The following is a 19,948-nucleotide window of genomic DNA, read 5'->3' on the forward strand; positions in this document are numbered from 1 at the left end:
TGGTAATGAGCAAGTACAAGAACCAGCCAAATACCTATTAACACAAGTATAGACATGGGGCTATGTATTTTTACAGGTACATTCACTGCACTTGTTTTTCAGAAGCTGGCATTTACCAACGGAGTGTTAGATAGTATCTCCCCCTATAAGTGCTGATCTGCAACATTTTCCCCTGTTTTTTTTGCATTTACCTAGGTGTATGATCTTCTTCCACTGAAGGAAATCCGGGGTTATAGCTTCAAGGGCTACTACCTGGAAGAAGACAATGTAAACCCTTGTGTGTCACTTGAGAATATGTTACTAAATGGATTTGTCTACATACCCATTTCTCCTGATGGTGAAGGTGATGCCTATGACATTCTCAAAGTAAGCATCAGCCTTTCATTTTTCTTTTTGGTCCCTTTTTGGAATTGTCTGCTCTCCTCGTCTGTCTTCAAGCGTTTTTTAATGAAAACAAAACAAAACAAAACAGAAAAGCTCATTTGCTGTAAACTTGCTAACTTTTGTATGCAAGAAAACAACCAAGCCCAGGCCCTTCATACTTAGCCCATCACTGGTACCTGAGTGTTTCTCTGAACCATTAAAACTTTGAAAGGTCTCCTCATTGCTAATAGAGATACCTGCAAATGGGCTCGAGTAAGGAAACAGTCCTGAGAAATTATTTCTAGTGCCATAATATTAGAAACTCTTCCTCATTCTTTCATGTTTTCTCTCTCTGCTTTAAAGATGTCTTCAATAAAGTGTCAGTCACTTTGATAACCCAAAAATCCACCTATACCCATCTAAAGTGTCTTGCACAAGACTTTTTGGGTCCCTTCAATCCCATGTGTTTCACACATGTAATTTTCATACAGCAGCTGTGCTCAAAGTAGACCTATGGCCTTAGTATTCCATCTGATCATGCCAGAATTTAGCCATAGTATGAGCGTAACATGATAGAGCCTCAGCTTCTGGGTTAAACCTGTCTATCTGGAATTTATATACAAGCCTTTGTTATTCTGATCACTACCAGACTTAAGCACATCTGTTCTTGACATACTAAATAAAGTTTATATCCAAACCAGTTTTTTCATATTTTTTGTTCTTCTTTCTCTTTGTTTACTAGGAATTGGGCTTAAAAGTCTTCACTAGCAGCAAGATCCATAAGCCTGAAGTCTGCCAGCATTACCCAGGACACATGATGGAAAGGAGTTACAGTGGTTCTAGTACCTTCTTGATTTCACCTCCCACACAACTTCCTAAAATTTACTACCCTGCTTCTTTCCTTCCCTTTACATCTTTGAATATTAATTACACCAGTCAGATCTGATTCTGTTCAGATATGCTAACCTAATTCAGGATCAATCCCTTCTGGACTCAGTCCTGAAATATGAAACTGCTCTTCCTCTACCTGCATCTTCCGAGCTAGACAGATACGTCTGGCTAGAACTGTGTGTGCTTGGTGACTCCCATGACAGCCCCTACAGCAGGGATCTTGTAGGCACTAAGAGAGTCTTTCAGCACAAAGTAGTGGCTTTTTTTTTTCCATCAGACTTGAGTTCAACTGTGGAAACCTAAAACAGGAGTCTTTACTTCTAGGCAGCCACATTCTAGCAATAGCTAGAGGAACAACTAGGGACAGTGGGCCAAGACAAATGGTCGATATTTTACCACTGGAAGATGAGAAACTTAGTTCTGTTCCCAGCTCTCCCACTCACATGACTAGAAGGGGCTGGGTATGTCACATCACTTTGCTGCAGATTCAGTGACTAGGAAGATATAACAATGATACTACTTTTGTTCGTTTGTATGTTTGTTTTCTCAAGTAGTTCTCAGACTAGAAAGGCTATATAAGACTCCTACCTTTGTCACTTCCAGTTACTGACTTTTCCAGTGCAGTATCACAGTTCTGATTTAAAAAGGATAGCTTTTGGTCCAGTGATAACTTCTAACCTTCTGTTTATAACAGATCAGATCTTTGGTTTTGAGATGAAGGATTTGTCATCAGAGTATGGCCCAAGACAGCTGTCTTCTTTGAGAAGATGTAAAATCTTCTAAGGCTGATGGAAAACCTTTCAATAAGGCACAAAAGTAGGCAGCACTGTGAGAAAGCATCCTCCCGTTTGGTTGCAAATGGCCAAAGATGTAAAGACCCATATTCATCTAAAAAAAATCCTAGATGGAGGGCTAAGTGTGGCTTCTGTTTCTGGTTATCTATAAACTCAATCAATTCTTCATCCAGATTATTAAACTATCTGGCACAGTAATATCTGGAGACAATAAGTTTCATGTTTGACTCTGTATTGCAACAGAAATATACCCTCAATAGCATCATCATACACGGTTCTTTTGGCACTGCTTTGTTTGCTGGCAGTGAGGGAAGAATGCTCCACTACATCTAATCTCTGTAAGAAGAGCAGCAACATCAGGAAAAATTAAATACTGAGATGGCAACAGAGAAATGCATTTGTTTTCAGTGGCCAAGATTTCAAAGCTGTGCTTTCAATTTTAAAATTTTATCTAAGAATAACCACTACCTAGAAGGAAAGTATCTTCCTGATTTATATTAGAATCTGACACATCTTTTCCTTTTTTCCTGTCATTGAAAAATTTCCTAGTCACTGCAATGAATCTGCTCGAAGATTTGGAGTATGAGATGGAAGAAGGTATGGTTGGTGACAATACTGTGGAGACTGTCCGGAAGTACTTTCCTGAGACATGGATCTGGGACATAGTTTCAGTGAAGTAAGTGTTTAAGGGAATGTAGAGTGTGGTCACTAGGCCAAAACCTTACTTTTTTTACTAACCTATATGTTAAAGCCTCAAAGGAAGTATCAGTATTTCAGTGAGAGCAGTATTTCTAGTAGACAGAGGGATTTTTTTAAGGTCACTAAGTATAGGATTCTTTGGGGGAATATGCAAAAGCCAGTGCCCATATCCCAGCTGGTCAGGAGTTTGCTGTCAGCAGATATTATGCAGTAGGCTAAGAAGAACGATCACCAGAATATAACTGAAATCTTGTTCTCTGTCCCTAACCAGCTCTGAGGGAAATGCTGATCTAGATGTGACCATCCCTGACACCATCACCGAGTGGAAAGCCAATGCATTCTGCACTTCAGCAGACACAGGCTTTGGCCTGTCTCCAACAGTGTCCCTCAGGGCCTTTCAACCCTTCTTTGTTGAGCTCACCATGCCCTACTCTGTAGTGCGTGGCGAGTCCTTCACGCTGAAAGCCACCGTTTTCAACTACCTGACCGCCTGCATCAGGGTAAGAGACTTGCACAACTTTGCTCAGTCCAGCAGCTTAGGGAAGACTACAGTGAGTCACTTATAGCATGGTTTCCCAAGCCAGATGACTGATCTCTAATTACAATTTCATACAAGTGTACATATATAGGAATCCTTGCGGTATCAATAAAGAAGGAGTATGTTTTCCTGCCAAAGTTTAGAAAGCTCCATTAGATTCAGAACCTAAAGCTCTGCTAGTGAGATTCCCACCTTTGTCATTACAAATTTATGTCACTGTCCTATAGAAATATGAGACTTGGGTTATTCACAGAACATAGCATCATTGCACATGGAAACTCCAGGTTCACCAGGGTGGATACCTGTGTTCAGCCTTTAGTCTTATCTCACAAAATATCACAGCAGATTTTCTGTAATATGCCAACTTCCTTTGATTTGTTGCCCTAAGGCACAGAGCAGAGCTATACAGTTTCACTATTCTTGTCTGCATTTTTTCACCAATGAAAAAGTCAAGAGAATTTGGAAAATGATTGGTATGAAATCTCAACCACCTTTGCTAAGCTTTTTATAAATACAGATTTTTATTCTAAAAGGAATGAAGCTGAAAAAAGGAGGAGCACTGATCCAGTCATTCCAATGCACTCTCATTTATTTCCCTCTCTTTCCTGTTTTGTTTGCTGTTTTCAGGTTCCTCTAATCCACTTTTCCTTGTTCCCTTACTTGGTTTCCCACCACTAGTGTTTTATCTTTTCACCTAACTACATGAGCAGGGTCTTTAATTCATGGCACAAGTGGTCTGTACTATTAATTTTCCCAGAATTGATTTTCTTTCCGAAGATCCTGTTCCCTACACTTACCTTATGAGTTTACATATCTCAGTCATTTCCCTCTTTATCAGGCAGTTCTTTCTCTGCAATATCCATAACAAGCTCCACTCCCCACTTCCATGTACTGCATCGCCTCCAATAACTTCAGCTTCTCTGCAAGTCCAAACTTCATGTCACCTGTCTGTGCAACCAACAGGTCAGTGTGTCCCTGGCTGAATCTACTCATTTCCTGGCTATACCAGCAGAGAAACAGGAAGAATCCTACTGCTTCTGCATGAATGAAAGAATAACTGTGGCTTGGGCAGTAACACCAAGATCTCTAGGTAAGAAGCTAGATAACAAGAACATACTGAGATCAGATATCTGTGTAGGGCATTAGGTCTTTGGTGTGAAGAGCTAGGTAATTCAAAACCTGTTTGGAAGGATCTTCTCTATGTCAGAAGGGAGAAGTCCAACCCTGAGGCTGAGACACTACACTGGGTGTAATATTTCCAGTCCTAAACAAACCATGTAAGTGTTGCAGGCCATTGCTTTCCTAACATGTAAATAGAAATCACGAATTCCCTTAATACACGCAAAGTACTCAGATATTCCAGTTGTGGAATTAAGAATGCCTTGGCTTAATGTTTCTGGGTCTGAAATTTTTTAATCAAAGCTTGCTTTGATGGTCCCAGAAAAAGACCATTTGATTTATAAGACCCACCCCATCATTTCTCTTCTGGCTGATGGACCACCTGCCTGTATGACCATCTTGAAGGAGGTGCCTTGGAAGGCTGCATGAGGATCAAGATAAAACACTGTCTCAAATTTAGTTCTCCTCTTGGAAAAGCTCTGTAATGTATCAGGAAATGCCTAGCACGAACACAAACCCACATTTCCATGGCTCTGCCGGGCAGGGCTGACTGCCCCTGTTTTCTCCAGGGCAGGTGGAGTTCTTGGTGAGCACTGAGGCTCTACAGAACCAGCAACTCTGCGGGAATGCAGTTGTGGAGACCCCTGAGAAAGGGCGGAAGGACACAGTCATCAGACAGCTGCTGGTGGAGGTATGTGTGATGCTAATTTTGGTGGCACAGAAAAGTAGCAATAGCAACAGCAACAGTTGCTGTATGATAAAGGTTTTCTCTTTTACCTATGAGAGCAGAAATAAAGGCTTGTAGGACTCTAATTATGCAAGCTGTTATAAAAGAAGCATTGACAAATCTAGCCCAGGCCAGTAGAGCCCATAACTCATAATGTTGCTATCTCGTAGTAAAAGCAGGGTTTGACGTTACACAGTGGGACAAAAATAATAAGGCAGGCCATAATGACAGGTTTTCTGAGACATCATATCAGAGATAAGTAAGAACTCCTTGGTTTTACCTGTAATAAATCACAGGGATAGGTTGTAAATGGAACACTAGTCAGAAACCTTATGCTTCTCCTCCAGCACATGGCTAGGACTCTGAAATATGGAACAGTCACCACAACCTACAAATATTTCTAAACAAAACTACCCATCGCTGTTTCAAACTGGTTTTATTACACTTTTAAGAATGTTCAAAACAGTGTAACTAACCTTTTTTTTTTCATTCTTTTGTACACTTTTTTCTTAAGCAGTGTTTTGCTATGATAAAAGCACAGCTTTTCACATGATAAATTGCCAGTCATAAAATTAATCCACAGTATGACTCCCTGTGATGCTATTAGCAAACAAAGAGTACTAGCTTGTTGTGTAGTGAAATCTATATAATAATAATAACTCCTTACATTGCAGACATTCCTGTTTGCAGTAAGGCAGAGCTAGGACTCATGTAACTTCAGAAAACATTTTGCTAACCTGAATGTAATGATGGAACAACAATCCTATCTGCTAGTCACTTTTTTTTTTAAATATTTGCAGATAGGTTTGTATGTTTAATACATGAATAACTGTTTAACATTTCAGGAAAATTTCCTGATTTCATATATACCTTCAGGAAAAAAGACTTTATTTTTTTCTTTGAAGTTACTAGAAGATCAGCACTGTAAAGTCTTTTCTCCCAGATGGCAGGGGAATGGAAATTATTGAACAAGTATTAAAGATGCTTCTGTCAGGGTGTCTGAGAGATTGCTCATCCTATCCTATTTTTTTAATGTGGTAATTAATCTACAGCAAGCCCTGACTGGATGGAGTCAGAGATTAGCATCCAAGGCTCAACAATTAATTAGTAGGGGTGGATACAGTGAAACATGCTTGGGGTGAAGCTGCATTGTCACGAACATATGGATGACAATATTCCCTACAGTAGGCAGTGCATCCCAGAGAGAGAAGGGACTGTGCCAAAGGCTCTAGGGCATCCTTTTGCCCATCCAGAAACCAAGCCTTGCTGAGAGGTCTTTGGGAAATAGGATGTTTTTTCACCCAGGAATTTCTCATCTGGAAAGGAAAATCTTTCAAATAATTACAGTGTGTGTTTTAATTTCCTGTTGAAACATTCAAAATCAAACAAAACAATGGATTTCTCATTTAGTTGCATATCACAAGGATATACTGAAACAAACAGGAAGGTACCTTTGCAAACAGAAGCATTTAGTTCTGTCATACTTTATCCAAAAAGCTTTTTCTTTTTTCTTTTTTCTCCTACTCTTTTAATACTTTTCTGTCTTTTCCTATTGAAGGATGAGAGACAATGAATTTTAACTATGTGAGAAGGTAAAGACAATAACACCATAGTTTGCATGCTGGAAAAAATTTTCAATGGGCAAAAGTTGGAAAACAGTAATGAAGCAATGGGAACTCTCCTATTTGGAGGTGAAAAAATGATACCGGAATCTCCCTAAAATAAATTCTGACAAAAAATAGTTTATAGTAAACATTTAATTCCTGAGTTTTTTGCAAAATATTTTCACCTATCTCAACAGAAAAGAGGGATTCTTTTCTGACTTCAAAAAATAGGCTAGGAGTTTTTGAAACAGCAGGATAGAATCACCAATTGACTATGGCATATATTTAGATTTTTGTTGTTGCAACATGTCACATGTGGGTGCATTGGAGTGCTTTACCACCTGTAAAAGCTCTTGCATACATATCCTACCAGTGTCCCCAGCACTCAGCCATCACTGCAGCTACACTGGGCCATAGTGGGTAGCACCTTGGAAAACAGGGTCCTGTGGCTCTGTTAGCACTGTTGGTAACAGCACCTTACATGCTATCTGCATCATAATCTGTGAATCTGCAGGGCCTCTCTCAATAATAAGAAAGGAAAGACCATGTACTACATTTCATACTTGTAATCAGCCGGTATGTTATAGTCCTCAATTATCCTCAGTTTAGCACATGGAGGAGAAAACCTTGTAAGTCATTTCCAAAAAGTCCCTTTTAGTTTCCCTTTTGATATGTCTTCCTTTTCTTTGTTGTTGTTGCTGTTGTTTCTCATTGTTTACTTTTTCTTCTTACCCTTTTCCCCAAGCCGGAAGGGACTGAAGTGGAAACTACATACAACTCTGTGCTGTGTGCATCTGGTAAGAGCCATCTGCTTTCTAAGACTTTCTTTGCTATGGTAGAGACTAAAGACAAAGAGAGAAGAAAAGGTTTGTGAATGCTCCACTATGAGAAGAAAGGTGTAGGAAAGTGATAAAATTAAGCAAATTAAATGTATGTCCAACTGTTAGTGAAATCAGTTCCTCCTAGAGGAGGAGACCTGAGGATGTAATAGTGTCAACAACTACAGAGACAGAAGCTTATCTCTTAGGAACTGAGGCTGGCCAGGTCCCTGCAGGGAGAGAATATTTGGGATTTAATAAGGTTATCTCTAATGCCTTTCATTCAACAGGTGTAAAATCACAAACCAGACTCTGCAGTAAGCCGGGTCAGCACATTGAAGCAGAAGGGGCCAGAAGAATAGGTTGGAAAGTGTATTTGTCAGTCAAGACCAGCTGATAGTGCCATGTAGATGTCCATGACAATCTGTGTGTGAGGGTATTGAGGGCTCAACACAAAATTTTCAGGATGGGAAGCATCATCAACAAAATTACAGATAAATGGATTTCTTGAAGGCAGGAAAACCCTCTTCAGGGGATAGCTGCTACCCATGCATATACATATATCTGGAATTGTAACCAAATTAATCTGGTTTTTTATCCCAGAAAACTCAATGACAGAAACAGTCTCCTTGGTTCTTCCAGAGACTGTGGTGGATGGCTCAGCCAGAGCGTATTTCTCAGTGCTAGGTAAGTGAAGCATCCTTTAAGTGTCACGTGCTATTTTGAAACACGGTGACTTCAGGCTGTGCTCAGTCTAATGGCTAATTTACACTGTAAATTGTCTCATTCCCCAGGTGACATCATGGGCACCGCCATGCAGAACCTGCACCAGCTCCTCCAGATGCCATTTGGCTGTGGAGAGCAGAACATGGTCCTCTTTGCACCCAACATCTATGTCCTGGACTATCTGAACAAGACAGGACAGCTGAGTGAAGAAGTCAAATCCAAGGCCATTGGATACTTAGTGAGCGGTGAGACGGGACACAGCTTTTGCTTTTCTGTTCATCCCTTCCCTTGGCAACTGGATAAAGACACTATTGTCCACTGGCATGTATGATCTGTTGGAGGCTGTCTCTAGAAGGGAACATGATACTGGTAGGTGAGATGTATATAATACAGTATCTGTAAGAAAGAATCCTATGTTCAAGTGAAGGTACAGCATGAAAGACAACAGCATCCAAACAGGAACACAGGAAAAGTCCAGACTGGCAATAACTCAAGACTTCTTTCTGTAAGAAAAAGGTTATATGAAAGACATAAATCAGATTATAGCCACTAGTCATGGCAGCTGCTTATGTAGATCTTGAACCCTCCTTGGGATTGAGATTTAGAAAGTATTGCTCACCTTTGACCAGGGCAGAATTTGAACATGTTATCTAGGGCATATTGATAGACATAACACCGGTACATACGCACATGATGGGTATATGCTACTAGAAAAGGGCTGGTTTGACTCAGTTATTTTTTCAGGAATATTGCACTTCCTCCAATGAAAATTACCCTGTTTTCTGCATCCCTATCCTGTGTAGGGCTCACATTTTTTATCAGTTCTCCTCCGGGAACCATTCTCTCATTTCTCTCAAGTCTGAGATTCATTTACCTCTCCTCATCTAGTCTAAGGCAGAGATCAGCAATGACCACAGATACTCAGTTTCCAGGTGTTTTAGGGGAGTGGAAGAGCACAAAAATGGAGATACTCAGAGCTGTGGGTTTGTCTGAACTTCCATTGTGATACTTAGCAACATAGCTCACGCTTCTGCCATTAGTTAAGGGGGACATTTTGTCCCATATCGGCTACATTTCCATTGCATGGCTCCTTGAAAAGTACAGTGGCAACTGAAATATTTTTTCACTCTCCATTTCAGGGTATCAAAGGCAATTGAAGTACAAACACTGGGATGGTTCTTATAGTACCTTTGGGCCACATTATGGGCAAGTTGGAAATACCTGGTAAGACTTCAGTACCACTGGCTTTTCATTACTGCTTTTCATGCCTTCCCTTTCCTCAGTGTTCTCTTGTGCTTGGCCATTGTTGAGGTTGAAATGGAGTTGGAGATGAAGTTATTATCATGACATCACAGAATAATCATGTGAGATAACGGGGGAAGAAAGGAGAAGAAAGGATGTTAAGGGAGGTGCCTTTTAGGTTTGCAGTGCTGCACTGATAGCTACTTACCTCCTCTGACACCCTTCTTCAGCTCAAGTGAGGGTGACCTGAAAGATGGTATAGCTAGTTCTTGTTAGCAGAAGATGATGATGAATCCCCACGGTGCCATTACCCAGTGCCATTGCCTGCAGTCCTCAGGGCTACGAATAGCAACTTCCATTTAGCATTAGTCCCTATCTCACTGAGTTGCTAAGCTATCTCATAGTTTCCAACCAACCCCCTGTGATCAAGTCTTGTAGTCTCTACTGCTTTCCTCCAGAACAGTAATGCCCATATGGGCCCTATGACCTCTGATGGATACAGGACCTGCTCAGAATGTCTTGGTTCCCTCTGTCACTTTCAGGCTCACAGCCTTTGTCCTCAAGTCTTTTGCCCAGGCCCGGCCTCACATCTTCATAGATGAGAAGCACATCCAGGATGCTTTGATCTGGCTTACTCAAAAGCAGAAGGATAATGGCTGTTTCCGCAGTTCTGGGACACTCCTGAACAATGCTATGAAGGTAATGCGTCTGCCTGGTTGGCTCCATATGGCTTTTGTCAGGCTGCAACTTGACCATAAGTCAATCTGGGATCAATGAAGCTATTTTGTCACTTGGGGGTTGGAGAAGGGTGAGGAGCTATCACAGAAGCATGAAGAAGTCAGCAGCATCTTCTGAAGGACTTACCATGAGCAGGAGACTAGGAAGGATTTGTCTCTGCAGGATGTAAATACGTTGCATAGAGAGAAGCCAGTGGTGCTGTGTAGAATCAATAACTACATTTGTGTTTCCCTGCAGGGTGGAGTGAATGATGAGATCACACTGACAGCCTATATCACTATTGCATTGCTGGAGATTCCTCTGCCTGTAACTGTATGTGTCCACACCCCAACCTGAGCCATAGATGGTACTAACCTGTCCTACTAGTGTCCCTTCCCACCAGATTATCAGGTCTCTTTAGCTTTTGAAAGAAGAAAGCCCACCTGAATAGTCTTTCTCTTTAAGCCTAGACTAAACTAACACTTTTCCTCCGTTTTCCTTCCCTGTCCAATCCTTTCTCCCATACGAACATTTTACTTAACATTTTTCTGAGTTCTTTTGTGGACAATAATTGATTGGTTCCATATAGATTGGATTAAAAATTAGTTAAATAAGATTTAATTCTCTGAAGTGAGCCAAAAAGTTTTCTACTCCTACAAAGATCTCCTTTTGTTTCTCGGAATGGTACATTCCTGCTGAACCGCTTTTGTTGTGCAGACACAACAGCATAGGCATGTAAAAAAGAGTCGCACACTCAGGGTTCATTCTTATTTTGTCTGCCTCTTCTAGATTTTTTTATGGGAAATCCCAATCCTTAATGCTTGAAGAATAAGGTATACCTATAGGTAGTAAAGTATAGCTATAGAGAGTACCATAATGTCACTCTGTGAAAAGCCTGAGGCCTATTTAAGAACAATGAGGGTTTGGTTATTCTGATCCCCTCACTTTGAGACAAGGCTGTGGTGCAGGTAAAATTGGGGTATGAATTGCAGCAGAAGGCCTGCTGAGCCAGGGTGGTTACCAGGCTGCTGTAATTCCTCTACTCCAAATGTGGTAGGGATTGTTTTGTTTTCCAAGTTTTTTCCTGTGTAGCAAGAACCAATAGAAGGAATTATTTTGTCAGTAAGATGACATGGATGGCATTAACTTCACCAGAAAAGTGTTCTTTCTTTGGTATGTGTTGTGTTTAGAAGACAAGCTCTCAGGCAGAAACTGTGTTGGATAACAAAGAAGTTTTTCAACTCCCTGTCTGAGCCTAAAACCACCACTGAATGTGAAGGAAGGGGTTTGTCAGAATTTGAGCGAGATATAGGTGCATTTCAAGTTAAGCTGCATGAAATCCTAAATTTAACACAGCCCTTAAGTCATTAAGGCTATTGACAATCATACAGAATATTTCTATAAGTAAGCTATATTAAACCCTCATAAAAATCTTATTAGCACTGTTCTGACCATATGTGCCTAATGCCGCATCCTGTCATTAGACTGAACTCCTCCCCAACACTTACCCTACAAATAGTAGTAAGCATATGAAACCTTAGGTGAGGCATAGACACAACCAATTTTGGTCTTATTCTTTGTTTTCTCAAACACAGCTGAATTGCATCTCCAAAAATGATCACAAAAGATTTCATCTTCCAGTAGACACGCAGTGAAGGCAAAGGACAAAGCCGCTGAAAAAATACATCTTTTACTTCTAGATTAAGCTGTAAATGTGCTGTTGGGATTCAGATCATGACACGCTGTCTCTGCAGTATTATTGTTTCAATTTTATAGCAGTTTTCCATCACAAATGAGAAATAGTCATGTGTCTGGCTGCAAGGACATGGAGTCACATCATCTGTTAGTCCGTTACTTAACACTGTGTAAAGGAGTTACATTTTTTATAATTGCACTCTCAAACCATACTTGAGATTCTGGCTTGGAAAAGACATACATTGTTAATATTAATGTCTCACAAAAAACATTCCAGAAAATACAAAAAAAAGTATTCTTTCTTATGCAGAGATAGTTTCCTGCCAAACTAGAATCTACATTATCAGCTTCCAACAAAATTAAATTTTTTTCAGAAGGTCCTAAAAAAGAGGAGCTAAACAATGAAAAGAAAAGGACAGAGAAGAGGGTGAAAGCACGGAAGAGTCTCAGGGCGATAGCTGAAGGAGGAAAGCAAGTATTCAGGACATCTACAGAAAGGAAGTAATTCTTCTCAAGACAGAAGGATCGGAGCCCTGCTTCTCAGTCTTTAAATCAAACTGGGAAAAACCATTAACAAGACATATTAGAGAAACATTGATACAAGATAAGGAACAGCCTTTGGCTGCCCATTTGTTCTAGGGATTATTGGGCCTGGAAGGGAAGGGATACACAGTAGTACAATATTTGTCAGAGCAGACAGTGGGGTTGCCAAGGGTCCATAGGTACCATCCGATTCCTGATGTTCTAAGATGGGCCTCAGTGTGATCTCTGGCTGCTCCAGCTCAGTCTCTCTCTCCTCCCAGGACTCAGTGGTGCGGAATGCTCTGTTCTGTCTGGAAACAGCAGCAGATCAGAAAGAAAACCATGTGTACACCAAGGCACTGCTAGCATATGCATTTGCCCTGGCAGGGAAAACAGACAAGCGGAAGACATTGCTTGACTCACTTGAAAAGGAAGCCGTGAAAGAGGGTGAGTACTCCTGGTGGGACATCTCTTTTATTGGCCTTACATCTTCCCATGATAAAATGGCTTTTGTTGTTGAGGCAATCTAGGCGTGAGGCTCAGCAGTCTCATACTAGCTGTAAACCTGCAAAATGTGTAACCCTAACCCTTCCCCCTTCATCCTGCATGACAGACGCATTCTGGAGGCTGCATCCACCCACCTGAGTTGCAGCAGATCAAGAAGTCCCCTGCAATAACTAGTAGTAATTACTTGTTGTCTTGTCTCCACGCTCCCTGCCTCCTGCGAAGATGGGTCCGTTCATTGGCAGCGACCTGGGAAAGAGCCAGAAGTTGATCTCCCATACTATCGCTACCGAGCTCCCTCTGCTGAAGTGGAGATGACAGCCTATGTGCTCCTTGCTTACCTCACCTCTCAGCCAGCACCCTCCCAGGAGGAGCTGTCATTTGCATCTCAGGTTGCAAAGTGGATCAGTGGTCAGCAGAATCCCAATGGAGGCTTCTCCTCCACCCAGGTGAGCTGCTTCCCATTCCCTCCTGCGACTTCACCCATCAATATCGGAGGATGGGACATGTCAGAGAGCCAGGTGGGAGCCCAGTAAGGTTTGCCAGGAAGGTGGGAACATTAGACCTGCAGTATATCCATGCAGTACCCACCATGCCAAGTGCTTGAAATGCTAGAGGCAAGTATGTCAGGTAGTGTCTTTGGGAATGACTGAAACTTTGATTAATGACCTGATTTTCTGGACACGGTGGGGCAGAACGATAGGGACACAAGGAATGTGTGTTTGTGCCGTTGGAGAGGGCTCATGCTGCACTTTGTTTGTGCATATAAAATTGCTGCTTTGTCCTGTAAAGTGCAAGGGAAGGCTGTGCACAGCCTTCCACACCAAGGAAGTCATGGAACCTACAACTGCTATCCAGAGGACACAGGAATGGAATGGGAACATGCAAAAGCTGATCTTTGGCTTCGTCTTTTCTACTTACCACTGGAGAAAGTGAAGGATGGATGGGAGGGTGCCAACAGAAAGGGCAGACCTGTGGGAGGGCAGGCTATGGAAAGGCTGACTGCACCCCCCTGGGTACTGGGATCTGTCTCTTTCAGGACACAGTGGTGGCTCTCCAAGCCTTGTCCCTGTATGGAGCTCTCACTTACGCCAAGAGCGGGGCAGCTTCCAAAGTGACCCTGCAATCTGGAGGGAACTTCCAGCAAGACTTCCAAGTGGATCCCACCAATCGGCTGCTGCTCCAGCGCATGTCCCTTCCCCGGGTGCCAGGGGAGTACAGTGTGGAGGTGTCTGGTGAAGGATGTGTGTACCTGCAGGTGAGGGAGATACAGATAGGTGGCATCCTGGGAGGGGAGCCCCTTGCCAGGCCGAAGCCATGGAGAGGGCAGAATCATAGAATCATCTAGGCTGGAAAAGACCCTAAAGATCATTGAGTCCATCTCCACCTGGAGAAGAAGGGACAGGAGAGAGGGGAGAAGTGGGAGGGAAGGCTCTGGGTAAAGGGAAGAGGAGAAGAGCAGAATTATGTGGAAGAGAACGAGTTGGGAGGGAAGAAGGGAAAGGCCTGCAGTGTGGAGGAGCTGTGAGAATGGGAGAAATGGGGAGGCTGGGTGGGGGAGAGCATCCCCTCTCTCCAACGTTGGGCATCATGCACACATGCTCACACATGGCTGCTGCCTGTCCCCTAGACAAGCCTGAGGTACAATGTGCAGCCCACCCAGGAGGATGTACCTTTCACGCTTCATGTGTACACTATCCCAGAGACATGTGTGGACTCCAAGGCTCACAAGGTCTTTGACATTGGCATAAATGTCAGGTGAGTCTATGTTTTGGTCTGAGCCTTCCTGTGCAGCCATGGGGGCTGGAGGAGGTCTGGTTGTCCCCAGGGTGAACCAGTCTGGAAGCCCTGGAGGTACAATGAATTCCTGGGACGGTGGGCAAGAAGCAGCTGGGCTGGGTCCTGCAGTGGTGAAATTGTGTGGGCAGCCTAGAGCTGGGCTAGTGAGAGGCTGCCTAGATGACTAGGAGAACCTGGCATAGCTGGAGAAGAAGGTGCTGGACTGCCAGGACTTGGTGTGGTAACAAGTGCAATGGATAAGCTGGAAGTGTCCCCAGCTTTGACTTGATGTGCACTGAATCTTTGTTGCTCAATTCCTTAGTTACACTGGAGAGCGCAACAGCTCCAACATGGTGATTGTTGATGTGAAGATGCTGTCGGGATTCATTCCCTTGAAGTCCTCAGTGAGGAAGGTAGGATGATATGTGAAGCATTTTTTGGAGTATACCTGTTCTTTAATCCAGGGCATCAATTTCTTTATTTAAAGGAGATTTTAGTTCTTTTCCTGGTATATTCATCCCTCTTGGATCTGTCCAACTTTTTCTCCAGGTCCTCCAACCCTCAGCTGTGAAGTAGGGGTGAATGAGGGATGCCATCTGCAGCATTGCTTTCCCACTCCTCAAGCATTTGTGGTAGCTTGCAATTATTCAAATATATGTGGAGTTTGGCCCTGAGAAAGAGAGCTGGAAGGAGACCATTGGGTTTAATTTCAGGAGCTCAAGAGCCTTTGGAGATAGACGACAGTCATGACAATGCTGGTCCCTCATTCCATTTTTGTGTCAAGGAGGTACAAGAGCTTGAGATGATGGGAACTGGGGGAAGACTTAGTGTGTGGGGCTTCATAAAAGAGTGTTTCAGAAGTCCCTTGGGAAGAACTCTCCCTGTGCTTTACTTCTCAGCACCCAATTGGTGGGATTCTGCTGGTGTGAGGAAACTTAGAAGGACTGTCTAACTTCCATCAGATTAGCAACCTTTTCTGTCTCCTCTTTCCAGCTCTCAAACACCTGGTTTCACCAGATCCAGCGGACGGAGGTGAACTCAAATCATGTTTTACTGTACATAGAGCAGGTGAGGACTAACTCAGGGCTGCCATGGGGCACAGAGTGAGCTCTGCAGCACACCGGCAATAGCATCAACAGCGATGAAGAGAATTGCTAACCATCTCCAGGCTTGTAAACACAGATCATAAACCTCTTTGTCACCAACCCTGTATGTCTCATAGGAGACAAACTCTGTCCCAGCCCTCAGCAGGCTTTCCCTCCACAGATCAGGCCTTGTGATTTCTCCCCATTATGGGGAAAGGTTTCCCCTTACCCTTCAGCCAGGCCCACAGTCCCTGTGTCCCATCAGGGCCAAGGCACAGGTGGCAGGGGAGAGTGAGAGGGCCTGGGGCTGTGTGGAGGCAAAGAGGAGCCTGGGACAATGTGGAGCCCCCTCTGACCCTCTACCGCTTCCCTTTCCCAGCTGAGCAGTGAGACCCTCAGCTTCTCCTTCACGGTGGAGCGGGACATCCCCGTGCAGGGCCTGAAGCCAGCCCAGGTGAAGGTCTATGACTACTATGAGACAGGTGAGTGGGGGTTGGTAGTGCCCGTGGGAGCAAGGGTGGGCAGTGGGATATGGGGAGTGGCACGGGAGCTGTGCAGACCCACAGCTGCTGCTGGCCTGGGCCATCACCTTGGGCTCTCTGAGTGCAGAGGGGCCCAGGGTAGAGCCATGGGTGCCAAAGGTCCTGTGCTCAGGTCTGGCCCCAGAGCACAGCCGTGCCTGTGTTTGCAGGCAGACCTGCTGCTCCTTGTGTCTCTGCTGTCCTGGCTGCTGCACCAGGCTGGCAGCAACAGAGTTGTTTGTCCCCACCCCACCCCAGTGTGCTGGGAGAAGGTGCCTGAGCAGCCCTTGGGGACACCGGGGTAGAGACCTGCTGGAACTGCTTGTGCGGGGTGGCTCTGCCTTGCTGCCGCTGCCCCCAGACGGGGCTGTGACTTGGTCTCCTCCCACCCCAATTGAGATCTGTGGAGGGAAGCTGGGGATGGTGTCAGCAGCCTGCTGTGGAGCCTGGGAAAAGCATCTCTGGCACCTGTCCCTCTGTCAGCAGTGCCAGGGGTCATGGCAGTTCACTCTCTCCTTTCCCTTGCTTTCCAGATGAGTTTGCCACACAGGAGTACAGTGCTCCCTGCACCACAGGTAGGGTACCGAGACCCCTACGCTTCACAGTTCTTTACGTCTTCTTAATTGTATTTTTTAGTCTTCCAGGCAGTGCTTTTCTCTTCATGCTTGAATTTGGATTACATTTACTCATCTTACAGGCACAGATATTGCATAGAAATTGAGAGCATGTGAGTTACACTGTTGTTGTTTCCCAAGAGATGGCAAGTTTGCCTTTGGTAGCTACTACCTGGAGGCAACAGCTGCTTCCTGCTTAGCTACCTCCTGCCCAAGCAGAAGGGTTGTCTCTCAGGAGGCAGGTGTGCCTCGTTACCCTAAGCAGCCACTCCTCAGTCTTGGTTTGGAAACTGAGCTGGCAGGACAGAAATACTGTGGTCTTTGGGGAGGGGGGTGGTTCTCTGCAGCACAAGGCCGCATGTGTTTAGCTTTGGAGCTCAGGTAATGTGGGAGCTTCTGTAAAAGGCCCTGACCAAGGATATTTCTCTCATCCTATGTGGAGTCTTCCAATATGAAGAATGACAGGTCTTGCTTCCCCCCAGTTGCTCAGTTTCACGTGTTTGGAATATGGAGGCTTCTGTAAAGCAGAGTTCCTGGGAAGTAGTTTTTCACAGGGCCTGACTGTGCCATCTGAGGGAAGAGAAAAAATGATCTGGACTTGGGGAAGGCAAAAGCTTTGTCACTTGCTGGTGGTAAATGGTGAAATTTATCTCCTTTCATGTTCTTACCTGGTATCTTGGAAAAGAGCCTGAACTCCCACACTTTTACTCCATTCTGCTTGCTAACCTGGGCTGTGTCCATAGATACAGATGTGTTCTGTTGATTTTGGACCTATAGCCTCAGTTCATGGGAAAATGCATTTTTGGACCTTGAGTGGATAGTAAAGCATTTCCAAAGGATGTATTGGTGTGGTCTGGTCATTCAGTCTGAGACTGGTGGGGAGGCTTTAGATTTTAGGCTACTCTTCCTCATTTCTGTTAAAAGGCAGAGTTTTTATCTTCCTTGAAAAGGGTAATGGGAAATTGCTACTTAAGAAGTTCATCCCCTGGTCTAGGTATACAAAGGTAGTCTGCACTGACTTAAAAGGCAAATCTCAGTTGCCAAGTTTCCTTCCCTGCTCTGAATAGTAGGACAGTAGAGTGCCATAGGTTCCTTCCACTCTTGGCAGAGAAAGAAATAGCATATGTCTCACTGTTGCACAGAACATCCTTGCCTGTTTGCACTGTGCTCCTGCGTACATCTCAGTTGTGACAAATCCTACTCTGTTTATCTCTCCCAGTGGGTCAGAATGAATTTCAGCCCTCTCTCAACCTCACATAGCCCTGAAGGTGACATGAGTATTGAGTGCTGTGGATGACTGTCAACCCTGGTGAAACAGCAACTCGCTCTCCTGTTCTGTGCTTCTCACACAGCCTGGCTTCCATATCCACATCTTGCTCTCTCTGTCGTTCGTCCTGAGAGGGGGAAACTGATATATCTCTCTAACTTCTCTCCCCTCCCATCTTCTTTCATTCTTGCAGAGGAAGTGGACCAGGGCAATGCATGAAGAATACTCCCAGATGCTGGAACCCACCTGCTTCACTACCACCACCACCCCCTATGGAGCGACAGATGAATAATGCCTGCAAGGAGTGGAAAATTAACTTTACAAATAAATTAACTGTACTCATCAATGGTTTTTGAACAATTTATTCCCAATTCTGATTTTTCCTGCTCAGCTTTCAGTCACAGCTTTAATCTCCCTGGCTTCTTAAGTTGAAGAGTATACCATCCAGGAATGCCTGTATGCAGGGTAGTAAGACTGACAAGTGAGGAAGAAAAAAAGAGAATCAAATTATTTAAGTTGGGGTCAGCCTTTCTAATGTATCTCTATCTGTGCTATGTTCTTTGAACTTGTCATCTGTGATCCTGTATAATCAATGGAGAAGGACAGGTACTTCTTGGGAACAATTTCTCTCCCCTGACTTAGAAACCATAACCTTGATAGAATTGGTCTCTGCTGATGGCTATCCATGTCTCCCACAAGTAGGCAGCCTGGATGATCAGCTAATGTTAAAAGAAATTCAACCTCTCTGATCTTACCTGCAGACAGCCCTTCTGGGATTGTTTCTTGTTTGTAGAAGAGTGGAAAGAGATATAGTCTGCCTTCTTCTAAGATCAGAGTGTATGGTGGCAGGAGGAATGTGTGCATGCATTATGCCTTCAGCTGCTAACTTAGCCTGTTCTCCAGTTGGAGGTTGGGCCTTCTTATGGAAACTTCCATACCTTGTGTCTGCTGCTTCTGGGAGATTCCTAAGGAGAAGCTAATGGCTTTTGCCCATAACCTACCTGCCTAAGTCTAGTCTAAATGGCACATTTATTTAAATCATAGAGTTGCTTTGATGAAACTCTCTTAAGCCTCTTATATATCTCCAGGAATGCTCCCCTTTTCTTGGTTTTGTCTCATTAATTTATGGGTTTAACTTTTTGAATGCTGAAAGATCTTCTATGACTGTTTATTCTCATGGAATGCTTATTGTTAGGTATCATGGCACACTGTGTATCCAAAGTATGTTCCTTCTGATTTGTTTTAGCGAGCCTGTACAAAAAACGTAATTGAGAATAAATAAAATTCTTCATCTATTTTGCTAGATATTAATATTATGTCACTTTGTCTTCTGTGGTGTTTGGCATTTACATGTTCAGGACCTTTACACACCTCGTATTCAGAGAAGTCTATGGAATGAACCACCTTCAGTGAAAGCTGAAGGGTATTTCCAGTCCAGCTAATTGCATTTTGTTTTGATTTAGAAATAGTAAAGCCATCTATTTTTTTGCCATTAGGCAATTACTTTTCCAAGTTCTGAAAACAGCATAGGCTTTGGTTGCTGAATTAAACTGTTTGAATTTTAGACCACTGTGATTTGCCTTTGAAGCATGCCATGCATGCTCCATGGGGATAGAAATTCAATATTCCAACATTCCTGTACTTCCTTTAGCCTTGCTAAAGTTTCCTAATGGTATACTATGGAGGACATTCAAGAATGTGACTGATGATTCACAGTCTGGTT

At 43.5% G+C, this 19,948-nt stretch overlaps 1 protein-coding gene across 2 annotated transcripts in view; it reads left to right on the forward strand.

Moving 5' to 3' along the window:
- LOC116782124 (alpha-2-macroglobulin-like) overlaps positions 1–19,536 on the forward strand; it is a 36,523-nt gene extending 16,987 nt beyond the window's left edge. Inside the window, exons 16-36 of one of the 2 annotated variants that reach the window (XM_032678260.1) lie at positions 196–366; positions 1,106–1,205; positions 2,598–2,724; positions 3,019–3,247; positions 4,249–4,375; positions 4,974–5,095; positions 7,481–7,532; positions 8,157–8,240; positions 8,348–8,524; positions 9,419–9,503; positions 10,064–10,220; positions 10,497–10,571; positions 12,737–12,902; positions 13,185–13,408; positions 13,999–14,217; positions 14,590–14,717; positions 15,061–15,151; positions 15,732–15,806; positions 16,203–16,305; positions 16,878–16,919; positions 18,419–19,536. In XM_032678260.1, the coding sequence (XP_032534151.1) occupies positions 196–366; positions 1,106–1,205; positions 2,598–2,724; positions 3,019–3,247; positions 4,249–4,375; positions 4,974–5,095; positions 7,481–7,532; positions 8,157–8,240; positions 8,348–8,524; positions 9,419–9,503; positions 10,064–10,220; positions 10,497–10,571; positions 12,737–12,902; positions 13,185–13,408; positions 13,999–14,217; positions 14,590–14,717; positions 15,061–15,151; positions 15,732–15,806; positions 16,203–16,305; positions 16,878–16,919; positions 18,419–18,444 (2,580 nt within the window). In that variant the 3' untranslated portion in view covers positions 18,445–19,536. The remainder of the gene's footprint in view (positions 1–195; positions 367–1,105; positions 1,206–2,597; positions 2,725–3,018; positions 3,248–4,248; positions 4,376–4,973; positions 5,096–7,480; positions 7,533–8,156; positions 8,241–8,347; positions 8,525–9,418; positions 9,504–10,063; positions 10,221–10,496; positions 10,572–12,736; positions 12,903–13,184; positions 13,409–13,998; positions 14,218–14,589; positions 14,718–15,060; positions 15,152–15,731; positions 15,807–16,202; positions 16,306–16,877; positions 16,920–18,418) is intronic. The other variant, XM_032678261.1, reaches the window with a different exon arrangement.
- Positions 19,537–19,948: the final 412 nt, after the last annotated feature.

Source organism: Chiroxiphia lanceolata, chromosome 2 (assembly GCF_009829145.1).
Source record: "Chiroxiphia lanceolata isolate bChiLan1 chromosome 2, bChiLan1.pri, whole genome shotgun sequence".
NCBI classification, from domain to species: Eukaryota; Metazoa; Chordata; class Aves; order Passeriformes; family Pipridae; genus Chiroxiphia; species Chiroxiphia lanceolata.